Genomic DNA, 12407 nt, shown 5'->3' with positions numbered 1-12407 from the left:
ACTTTTTTGGCAGTGTTGCATATTACCATTGCATGGGATTTTGCAGTAACCTAGGGGCCACAGAGGCACACCACCCTTGTCAGAAATCAAGTCTGAACAAGCTGTTGAATAAACAAGACCTTTGCCACAGAAGGCCAGCTCCTGCTCTCAGGCATGGTACCGTTCCCACAGCATCCCTTCAGGGTTGCTGCCCTAGGAGTCCTCCTGCTCGGCTTCATCCCAGCTGTGTGCCTTTTCTAAGGTCAGAGAAAGATGTGTAAAAAATTAATGCAAGCTTTTTTCTTAATGCAACTTTCTTTTAGTGCAGCTAAAAATCCTCCTTACCTTTATCTTTTTCTTGCTGGAATCCATGATCATTTTCCAATCTGATCCATTGTTGCTGTAGCCAATTTTGAATTTTTTCATGAATACTTTGTTTTCTCGGTGCTTGCCTCCTTGGACAATTATGCCCCTCACTTTTTTTTCTTCACCAAGGTCAATTTGAAGCCATTCGTTTGTATACGGATGAGTAGTTGGTGGCAGCGCCCAACCTGAACGGCTTGTTATGAGGCGAGCATTTTCCGGGATCCAGTTTCGATCAACTTGAGTAGATGCAGTAATCTGAGAGTCAGGAATGAGCCCAGACACCATACCCAGCATCCCAGAGCAAGGATAATCTACAGAGAAAAAAAACAAATAAATAGTTAATCTGAACAAGCATCAAAACAGAAACAGGACATATCAGTCAGTTCAACTATCATAAGCAATTACTTATTTCTTTCTTATATCCAAAATAATCTTTTTGGATTTGTTTGTAATTTTCATTTGTTCAAACTTGCACATCCTAGTTTTGGCAGGAAGTACCAAAATACCACAAGTATTTCTGTCTTGATGGGAACCAAAAGGATCAGAAAATCTTATTCTATTCTTGTTTTCTGTTCTTGCTAAGGCAGAGTGCAGGGTCACATCTGAATTGAATATTTCTCTAGAGAAAACTTCCCAAATCAGCCAAAACCTGGTTGCAGATTACTTAATTTTGGTAACATTGGAAATGGAAATCTTTTATAAATTCTGTAAAACACAATTTATTGCTGTACTTGAGATTTTCCTATTGTATTTCTTTGGTCTCTCAGGCTTTTTCAAATGACACAGAAGCTAAATAGTTGCTTCTTTTATGGTCCCAGATGAATACAAATTAGAAGTAGGAAAAGCTGCTAAAAGGAATGAAGATTTCCAATATAGAATGTAACAGGAGTTCTGCTGATATTACCTTTATCTAATCTGAAAAGATTTCATAGAATGACCTGGAATTCTATAACATAGTAATCAGTAATCTTATTCTCCTGCTGTATGGAAACCAGTCCTAAGAAACATTTTCAAGACTAAAGAAACACCTTAAGGGAAAAAAAAATATCCCTAAAACTAATAAAAGTTAGTGCCAATGAACCGTATTAAGTGCTATAAAATGACGCTAGATTTTTTTAGAAAAATCAGCTTTGTAAAAAATATTAAATCATCCACATTTTCTTTAATCTATAACTTGTATTTTTACTTTACATATAAAAATGCCTCCATTTTGTAGGAGTTATAGAAATCCTAAAACTGGAAAAAAAGGACTTCTAAAAACTTCCTGCTTGTGCCTGGTGGTTGTTTTTCCCCCAAGATATTATTTTGATAATAATGAATGCCTTTTGCTGTTACTTCAGAAAGCACTTCGGACAGTTATTTTGGTAGTTAACTGTGTGATATAAAGGAGTTACATTCCAATACTGATCACTAGTGGGAACCTGACTATATTTGTCTAGTTGCTTGAATAGGCTTCAGATCGAAGTGTTTGTACCTTGCAATGCTTTTAAACCTAGTTATGTATGTTTGTTCCTTGGGAAACCTGCTGAGAGCTACCTACAAGTAGCAGGCATGAGAGAGGGGGACTGGAGGGTTAGAAAGGAAAAACAAGATGGGAATTTGCAAAATATCTGTATATCTATCTCAGGTATTTTGCATGGAGCTGTAAAATAATTGCAAGAAAAGTAATTAAAGCTTTTTTTTTTCACTTCTTAAAGCTGAACACCTGAAAGATAATGCCAGAACAACATTCAGATAACACTGGATGTTTGGGTTGTCACGTTTTGTTTTCTTTACCTTTTTTTTTTACATGTCTACATTCAGATGACGGTGGAAATACTGAGGATGCATTTCACTCATAAAAATACAATCCACAGCATAGGCACAATAAATTCCCTTGATTTAAAAATCGTTCCCAAGACCTACCTGTTATCTTGCAGCCATAAACTTCAAATCTCAGTGATACTCCATTTTCCCAAGACACAGGTCTAATTCGCACAAACCGTGTTAAAACCGGTTTGGCAAAAGGTCTGTAAACAACCTCAGTGGGATTGCTATTCCCTTGAAACACCTTTGTGTGGAAAGAAAAAGTACATATTTGTTAGGCTTTCTCTTAAATGGTGTTTATAATTCTGTGTTTTACAGGTAGTTACGATACAAGGTCTAACCAGGGTTATTTTTAGGAGGGATGAGACAAAAGACTTGCATGGGGAACAATTTCGTTAAACTCCTAACACAACTTTTGCAGACAGATAACTTTCCTTGGGGAGGAAAAAAGAAGATGTAAGGTGTTCAATGATACTAAAAAATACTTGCCACCTGCAGGGTCCCATAACACACCATAACACTGCAGAGCAGACCAGGAGAGCTCAGGGCCTTCTTGAGAGCAGGAGCTCATCTGAGTGCAACAAGTGCCTATTTTGAGGTGTTCCTAATGCCCAGATCTATCTGCAGGAATGACATACACTGGTCTTTGTCACCCAAGGACTGTCATGTCCTGGAAGAATCTCTCAATGCCTCATTAGGGCAGTTTTATTCCTTGTACACTTGTAGAATGATGCAAACAGCTACAGAACCTCAGACCCAAATTAAAGGTTTAGATTTCAATTAGACCACATAAAAATCCTATATGGAGTTAGGATAAAAACATATATTATTTTGTCATCCTTGGGCTTAAGAGTTTTGCAGAGTGTGTTGTGCAAACCTTGCTTTGTCAATCTTCCGTTTTTAAATCCTTTTTAACAAGTACTCAGACTTTGTTTCTCCTTGCATACTGAGATGGAAGTCTATTTAAAATCTATATAGCAGGCTGTAAGATTTTCTCTGCGTCCCCTGAGGCTAACAGTCAAATTAGATGAACAATGAGACTTCCACAAGAAGGGACAGGATTATGCTGTGCTTTCATGTTGAGGATCCTGCAGACGCGCTCCTTCCTAGCAGAGCCGAAACTTTGCAATGTTCTAGTCCAAAGAAGGTGATTCAGTTTCCTGCTTCTTCCTCACGTAGAGAGGACCAATTTCCTGTTGTTTTCCATGGATACAAACCCTTCTCCTTTTATGGGAGATTCTCCTGTTTCTTACACACACTGTCTGCTTTCCTGTTTGTTCCTTGCAATAACTGCACTAACTTGGAGCAGAGGCCAGCAGCGCACAGCTGTCAACTCATCAGGCTCAGTTATATCTCAAGTAATTTAATATAGGAGTTTCATATCTAGCAAGAGATTTCAAATGGAGCTATGTTTCTTTTCAGCAACTTTTTTCTCTGGGAGGACCCACTGTAGTTTTCTCAAGGTCTGCATCTGACAGAGGAAACGAGTCTTTTCTCAAAAGTACACAACTCCTTATATGTGGTTAGTGCGACACTCGTGTGAGGCTTCCTTGAAGAGATCTGCGGCTGCCTGCTTTTGTTGTTCCTTCAGTAGCCAAGCCACCTTAACTTTTCATTTGAATAAAAATATCAGAGGAAGACTGGTGTGTAGTTTTTTCTTGTCCTGACCAACAGCAAAATATTGCCAGTTTAGAAACCTGATTTTTTTATAAACCCTTTGAACAAATAACACAGGTTTAGGAAGTGTTCTCACTAATTAAGGACAGCATGTACAATAGAAACTCATGTAAAATACACTCTTGGAGAGTTTGCAAATTGAAGTTGGTAATGAAAATCAGGCATGGTCTGATTTTGAAAGAGGCATTTGTTCAGATTATAGGAACCAGAGCCAGGAAACCCTGTGTCTCATACCAGTCGCAGTGTTGGCTCCTCTTGTGACTTTGGGCAAGTCAGTTATTGTACCTTTATACATCATTACACAGTGCCACATTGTGGCATTTAACCTAAAGTCCTTCTCTGTAAAACCAGGATAATACCTGTCAAAGAGAAGCTTTCAGGATTCATTTTTTATTGTTTTACGAAGGTCTTCAAAGAAGAAAGACATACGTGTTAAACACTGCAACCATTTTGATTAGATAAATGTAGTGGACTTGGCATAGCACTTACAGATGAATCAGGCACAAACCAGTAACCAAATATTTAGAGCTAGATATGGTTACACTGACAGAGTTTAATATTACACAGCTCTTCTGGGTCTTCACAGAAGGGTCACAAAAAAGCTATTTTGAAGGAAGGCACCACAAAACCTTTCCAGTTGCATCAGCCCCTGGCAGCCTCTGGGGATGCTGCTCCCAGGCACATCCTGAGCGAGGTGGGAAGCGAGGCACAGCCTCACTGGGACTATTCATGTGAGAGTTAGAGCAGAATTGAATTCTCAGTAATGAGCTTTATGCTCATGGTAGTGGATAATGAAGATTTTTCTTATGAGTGTCTAAAGCTTCATTGGGAGGTCACAGAGAGCAAATCCGCTGATAAATGGAAAGGTGATAAAAATCTATAAGGATGGAAAGATGTGCCTAATTATCTGCCTGCATGACCCCCATCACTTGAGATGCTTGGAAGTCTAACAAACTACTAATGACTTGGTAGCACTCCTGCAAGACAGCATGGCTATGCACAAGCAGGCACTGACACATTGCATATCCAGAGCTTCACAGCAGATAAGGGACCTACATATTTTTTAAAAGGTTCTCCATAATGTTTTCCTCAAGGTCACATAGATAATCTCTGGCAAACTGGGAAACAGCAGCACCACTCAAATTCTGGTGGGTACAACAGACGGGGCAGCACCTTGCACCCTTTTCAGCTGCTCTAGGCTTTGCATAAACAATTTCTGTGGCCCATTACTACTGAGACAATAGCTAACTTTGGGATTTGGGATATTGTTAACCCTGATCATGCTGATTAAACCTGTGATACCTTATTCCTCTTTTTTTAACAACAGATAGTAACTAAACAGTTCAATAGCCTATTTCTTGGCTGAAGAGAGGTAAAAGAGAAAAGACTTACAACAGGCTTGTTTCCCTCCTTCAGTGTAATCCAGTCCTCTCCATTGGAGCTGACATCTACGCGGTATGTTTTCAGATAATATTCTTTCTTTGTTTCTTTTGAGATGGCTCCTTGAGTCCCAATTCCAGAAACAAAGCGGAGAAGGCCTAGATCTACCTGTGGTAAGGAATGAAGAGGGAAGTGAGGACAACCTGTTCAGAGCATAACAGTAATGCAGAAGTGACACCCGCCCTGACCATGTTTTACAGAGATAATAACAATTTTATATAAAGGAAATTGCAGCATATTGTTGATAATAACATAGCCATATTCTCCTCTTTTGTAAACGGTATCATCACAGGAGACGGGAACGTTTGCCTAATTAGCCAGGAGGGCTAGTCACATACCAGAGAATTATCTTTCCTCTATGGGGGAGGAACCAGAGACCCCATCAGTGTGGGCAGGAACCACCAGACTGCAGAGAAGTTACTAGAGAAGTTCCTCAAGGACCAGTCTGGTGAACAATCTTACTTAATACTTTCATTAACTACCTTGCATAGATGCTAATGAAATTTGCTGAGGACACAAAGCTGCAAGGCATTGTCAATACAGAGGAGAGTCATGCAGTGAGAACTGAATGACCCTGAGGACTGGAGTATTAGAAATGGGATGAAATTTAATAGTACAATATCAAAGTCGTGCACTTAGGGAATGATAACAAGAATTCTGCTAAAACCCAGGAGCTCATCATTTGCAAACAGAAGACGAGAAAAGAATCCCGTGGTGTGTTAGTTAGTCACAAGATAATTAAGAATCACTGTGTGATTTTGTTGGGAAGAAAGCATATGAGTTGCTTGTACTGTATGATGTATTTGAAGAAAACAGAAAGAAGCATTAACACAAGTGCAATAATTCTGTTCCAACTGTCAAATATAGTGAACTTTAATCATTAGAAAATAATGGCATTTTGCACTTGCTGGAGAAATGAATGCTATGGTGTGCATATGAATGCATGTTAGAGGCCTCCTCCTCTTCTTCACTCATTCTCTGTCTTTCTCCTTCTCTCATGAAGTTACATTGCAACCAAATGGACAAGTGATTTAGGTTAACCTTCCCCTCCCCCAGTTATTTATTTTGTCATCCAGATCTGTTTCCTGATCTAGTTCATCCTGTGGCATCACAGACGTTGTATTGGCATAGTTGGGAGGATGACGTGGGGTGCAGGAGTGCGGCTACCCAAGTCAGTTCTCCGGGCAAAAGAAACCTTTGTCCCAGTGCACAAGTCCAGCTGCCAAATGGCTGAAACTAGGCACAAAACTCTCTCACAGCCAGGTTGATGACCACAGCTTTGAAACACCTGCTCTTTCCTTACAGCTTTTCTTTAGCCATAATGACAAACCAATTAAAATCAAATTCATCACCCTCTTTCTCCACAGCTAGAACCTCCTCTTTGTTTCCTAAAGCAAACCATTAAGTGTCAATATAAAATGACACTACTCACAAAATATTAATCACAGTAATTTATTCCTCTAAACTTCAGTTGTCCAGACTTTAGTAGGATAATAATAGGTTGAATTAACCCTTCGCAAGTGAATGCCCTATGAATGTCTCGGGCTTTTTCATTATTTCCAAAGTATGCAGGATGCACAATATATGTGCCCTGCATCCCACAGGCATCCTTTTTCCTGGATGTATGTCATATATCCAAAGGCACTGGAGCAGATAAATCAACATGCTCTGCATTCTCTCTCAAAAGGCTGAAGGAAGTGCTATTGAGGACAGACTGGCTGCTCTCTCAATGCTCATGTCATATGCAAGGCATTTTGAAGTCTTCCAACACAAGAATAGCAGCCTTGTGTATGACAGATAGAACTAGCTTTCAGGGCAAAGCCCCTGCCCCTGCCCCAGTTTTTAAGGCTGGTAAAGTCTGTATGTAACATTTTAGCCCTTGTCTTCAGGGGTGAAATACTGCAACATTTTGTTTTGTCGTGATAAAAAAATTCAGTCTTAAAAAAAAAAAAAAATCCCAGCACCACCTTACAAAAACAATCAAGTGATTTAAAGTAACTGGAGAGTCTCAGATGTTAGATTGTTGCAATCTGAAAGTTAATGGGGGAATCTGGGCATCATTGCTCTGAGCAATCTCAGCTTAACTTCAAATGCTCTCCAAACTGTACTCTGCTGATTGTAAAGTGTGCTGCACTGAGTTATGTCCAATACCACATACACTTCCAGGCTGAAGTGCACTTGAAAATCTGGAAGTCTGAGGGAGTGCAGAGCTAAGTTATTTAAATGATCTGCTTCTCTTACAATTTGAAACAGCTCTTCAGTTTTGAAATGATTAGGGTCCCAAGCCTGCACCATTCCAACTGATTTGAAATTATTCTAGTAGGGGCTTTTTAATATACAGTAAGTACTTCATTGTGAATGAAGTCAAGCAATGGCCTATTACAAGAGTTCTAGGTATTTGAAGCCAAGTTAAAATTTAACATTGGGGGTTTAGGGGAAAGTTTGATTAGTTGATGTCTGAGCTAACAATTACAGCTACCAGTCACTGACCGTTCAGGCCACTCAGGTTTGTCCCATCAAATAATGTCAGGTGCCCAAATTTTGCTCAGTCCCAAATGCTGTTATTCAATATTCCCGCTTAACTCTTGGGGCACTGAATATCCTACAGCATCTATCCCACTGCCCAGAACTAAGTCCTAAAAATGCAAGGGATTTAGACATCTACCTTCATGCCTAAAACCTGGCAGAATTCGAAAGGTAGGCAGAAATTCTCCAGCCAGAAGTTAACAGCTCACTGGGAGAGAGAGAGACTCTGAGAAGGCCTCTAATTTATTGCCTACAGGTAGGGAAGAGGCAACCTCATTAGCACTCCTGGCTTCAGTAACTGTGTAATAGAGTACAGGAGGAGGGGGGCACCTCTTGTCGTTAGGGAGAACATCCCTTCGCATAGATGTGCTCTCTCCGGATCAGCAAATCTTTACGTGCTTCTTGAAAACTGGAACTATGTCAACAGCAGTCCTCTCCTGGAGTGCCTGGAGGCTGATGGCTCCAGTGTTCAGCTGCGTGCCACGGCTTTAAAGCCCTTGCAAAAGCCAGCTGTACCCCAGACCTGCCACATGCCAGGGGCTGTTTGCTCAGAAGCTGATAGAGGAAAAAAGAATAACCTTTCTCCATCAGTGCTTTGTGAGAAAGGAACAGTGCAAACAAGAAAGGTGGGGTTAAGCAGCAGAGAAGCAGAAGGGTTGGAGTTTTTAAGTACTAACTCTGACTCAGCGCAGTGGAGAGAGGTAGAGCTTAAGGCATTTTCCTCCCTTTGACAGTTCTCTGCAGTGGCCTCCGGAGGAACCGCTCCTCTCCAGGTGCATACGAACAGCACTGCAACACTGAGCACCCCTCTGTGGGGCCTAAGTATGTTTGTAAATCAAGCTCTAAATGTACCAATCTTCTTTGCTAAGTAAGGTGATAGAAATAAATTATGTAGAAGACTACCTTGGAAACTGCATGACACATCTTAAGGGGCTGTTAAGCTCACCATTAATCACTTTGTGATGTATTTTGTTTTATTTTCAATGTCTTTTGAAACTTTGCTTTCTGTAAAATGCAAAATTGTGCATAAAATACACATTCTAAATGTCACAGGGACTGCTCAGGGTTGAAGTTCAACCATATCAACTGCTATTAACTGGAACCTGAAGGCACCAAAATGCAGCTGTGGTAAGACACAGCTCTTCTGTACCATGTTACCCAGAGGGATCATTGTAGAGGGCAGTAGCTCTAGCACAGCTGTGTCACCAAAAAGATAGGAGTCCTTTTGCTTTTTGGAGGCTTGTGCTTATAGAGTCCAACTGGCTGTGTAATTTCCAGTCAGCTTAGTATGTCCTCTCCACAGAGGTCTCCAAGTGTTAACATGACCAGAGGTAACTCATTTTTCTCAGATCCAGTCTCCTCCAGCTGAGATAGTAATAGAAATCTTTAACAACTAGCTTTTTGTTTTGGGCTTCTTGTCCTTTTTTGTTTCAAGAACTTGTGTTTCACGTTAAAATGAACTGTGGAGAGAGGTGGTGATGAAATACAGTACTTTTGAAGATGAACATCAAATGCATTTCCATGCAATTATTTGACATTTAACTTTCTGCACATATGATAAATAAACATCTGGTATTTATTTTAGAGGATGCAAGCGATTTTGTAAGTTATTGCATGCTGTATGGCTGTGATCTGAGATAGGCAGCTGTCTCCAAACCTGAAATCATGACATTTCATTTCCATGACCAGAGTTTTAGCTTTGACTAACTGCAGTATGTTGCTAGTTCTTTTCTCAAATGTTGCTCACTTTCATTCAGATTAAAAAGCATATCTCTTCTGGAAAATGATGCCTTAGGGCCTCATCCAACAAACACAGCCTTTGATAATTGCCTATGCTGCAATGTGACTGCCTTTATTGGTAAGTACAAGACCGGGAGCAGACTTGCTTATAGGAATGGGCCCCTAACTTACAAGAAATGAGGAACATCTCAAGTGTGTATTTTTTTTCCAGGAGAGAAATGATCGTGTAAAAAAAGCACCAGTTGTTCCTAGTTCTAAAATCAATTTCTTTCCTGTGAAAGTGTATTGCAAGACGTTAGCTGTTTCTACATATGAATTACTTCCTCTCTATTTATTCTGCAATATCTTTTAGCATCCGGGAAAAATATTTTTATTGCTGTCTTACTGTCTCCAAAAAATGTGGGTGGGTGACACATTTTAAAGACATAGATATGCAAATGATGGCATATGCATTTTATTAGAGACCAGTTGAGGAGAAAGAAAAAGAATAACATTTAGCTCTGCACAATATATCATGTAGCAAATGTTAGCAAACTGCTGGAAAAAGAACAACATACAACATGCACAACCTGAAATGAATATTGCTGCTTCCTGCCGCCGTACATAACCATGTCATAGTATGGAAGACCTTATTTTCAGAATGAAAATCTGCCTTGCTAAATAAAATGCAGTCATTGAGGGAGCTGTAGCAAGGGAGCAGTTTTACCAGCTTTTAACACTCCTACTGTAGATCTGTTCAACAGCCTGAGCAAATAAAGGACAAAGTGCTGGAGTTTGATTAACAACAGGAAGCTTTTTGTTGTGGGCATCTCTTGTGGCTTGAAAAGCTGTATAATCCATCGCTTTACACAACATACCAAAGTAAATATTTTTAGAGAACTGTGTCATTTCCCTAGATAGCATACAGTGCTCTGAGTCAGATTAACTGTTGTGACGCCTCACTGTTCTTCTGTCAAATATTTAATTAAGCAAGAGTTGATCTTTTTTATTAGGTGTTGCTGTTGATTTGACCAATCATGCTCTCCCATGATGTATATGCAACTATCACTTAATTCCTTTATTTATTGAGCTTTAAGTAAAGAAGAATATAATGCCAAGTAAAAATGGCACAGGCTCTAGTAGAAATTCTGAAAACAGTTTCATTAATTTGGTTGGAAAATTACTTCCAAAAGTCTTTGTCCTTGAAATGAGTAGTCATTACAAGTGCACAACTCCTTGATTAATGACAGGGTGTAAATATTCATGCTGGGTTTAAGTGAAAATAGTAAGGGCTGTAAACCATCTCAGATCTTTGTGCAAAATTCTCAATGATATTTGTGGCAGCTCCATAAAGAAAGTGAGGAGAAAATATTGCTCTTAGTAAGATCTCTCCTGAGTCACTGAAGTCTTTCTCATTGACCTTGACAGCAACATCCTGAAAGCCCCAGAAGAGAAAGCAGCTAATCACACGCTCAACGTCTAGTCTGTGCCTAACAACTGTCCTCAGTCAGTATGCTTTACGGAACTGATGCTTATGTGACTTGGCAAAAATGGGGAAGCATGAAAGAGAAGATGAGCAAACATTCATGCCAAAGAAATAGGAATGCTTGGCAGCAAAAAGGAAATGAACTTTCTTTAGCAGTTGAAATATTCCTCACAATCTTCACCTTCTGCCCAAATCCTTTTCTGCGGCAGAAAAAATGTAAGTGTAAGGATTCTCCCAACTGAAAACAAAGAATAGGCTCAAAGGATGCTACCACAATGAGATACTAATACTGGGATTGTAGTTTTGAGTATGGTAATTTTTTTAGAGGCAGACCAGCCAGTTTCTACAAGACAAAATTTAAGATAATGATGAAAAAGTATGACTGATGAACATAAGAGAATCTCAGTCATCATTACAGGGCTGGTTCAAGAAGGAAAAGATGCAGAAAGTGTAAGAAAAATGAAATCCAGAAACAAAAAGGAAAAAAGAAAAGACAAGAAAAAATGAAAGAAAAGGCCTCTGTGTCTCTGACAGAGAAAAGATAATGCTTGTGTGGGCTGTGTTGCATCTGGATTCATGGCACATTCTCCCACTCTTATGTTAATTTTTTTTTGCATAAATCAGAAGCAACTAATTAAAAAAGAAATATTTAATTCTGACATGTTCTTTGAACTGGTGTTCCATCTGGTTCTGTTTGAATAGTAAAATCTGCTGTGGTTGTAAAAATTGGCAAGCAGCACTCTGGTAAAGAGAAACAAAAGAGACTCAGTACAGCAGGTTAATACACTAGCATTTCAACTTGAGACATTTCCAGAATTCAGCAAACCAAATCGCTCCAGTATGGAAACTATAAAGATCAAATGTGAAAGAGAAATGCTGTGAGTGGGCCGGGAGAAGCACTGCCACTGGTACACATTAGCTCTGTGTGATATTTTTAGTGTGAGACTTTGAAGGAGTTTGGTTTAAAATCAAGGGCAATGCAATGCTCCCCTGAAATGGGCTCACTGCATTTTATGAAATGCATCCAGTGCACATGCAGTGATAGGGAACGATCCTTCTGCTATTCATTTGCAAGCTCCACCTTACGCATTCATGTGGTGCTCTGATGTAACACGATCGTTATTCAGAAGACTGAGAAAATACCTTCTTCTTAATTTATTTTTTTGCTTGAAAACTACTTAAAACCTGAACACCAAGATACAATAAACTCTGATAACAAAGGGAGGAAAATGTAATCGTATTGGGATTTCTATAGACTCTGGGATCTAAGTAATCAGCATCTTATGCCATTCGAACCTTCTCTGTAGCAATGAAGAGAAAGGCTGATTAACTCCCAGTGCTTTAGAAAAAGATTGGTTTACATCTTGCAGGAGCATATCTTGCTGTGAAATATTACTTCTTTAAAATG

The 12407-nt window shown here is 39.4% G+C and overlaps 2 protein-coding genes across 4 annotated transcripts in view; both read right to left on the bottom strand.

The window, feature by feature from the left end:
• Nucleotides 1-12407, bottom strand: part of ITGB1 (integrin subunit beta 1) — a 387977-nt gene that overhangs the window by 140195 nt on the left and 235375 nt on the right. The window lies entirely within an intron of this gene.
• The window catches only part of NRP1 (neuropilin 1), a 114358-nt gene that overhangs the window by 28765 nt on the left and 73186 nt on the right, over nt 1-12407 (bottom strand). For all 3 annotated transcript variants that reach the window (XM_075492478.1, XM_075492479.1, XM_075492480.1), the window contains exons 8-10: nt 5221-5376; nt 2251-2395; nt 325-656 (exon numbers count right to left, since the gene is read on the bottom strand). In XM_075492478.1, the coding sequence (XP_075348593.1) occupies nt 325-656; nt 2251-2395; nt 5221-5376 (633 nt within the window). The remainder of the gene's footprint in view (nt 1-324; nt 657-2250; nt 2396-5220; nt 5377-12407) is intronic.

The sequence above is a fragment of the Mycteria americana genome, chromosome 2 (assembly GCF_035582795.1).
Source record: "Mycteria americana isolate JAX WOST 10 ecotype Jacksonville Zoo and Gardens chromosome 2, USCA_MyAme_1.0, whole genome shotgun sequence".
NCBI classification, from domain to species: Eukaryota; Metazoa; Chordata; class Aves; order Ciconiiformes; family Ciconiidae; genus Mycteria; species Mycteria americana.
This window is presented reverse-complemented; position numbering and strand designations above follow the sequence as displayed.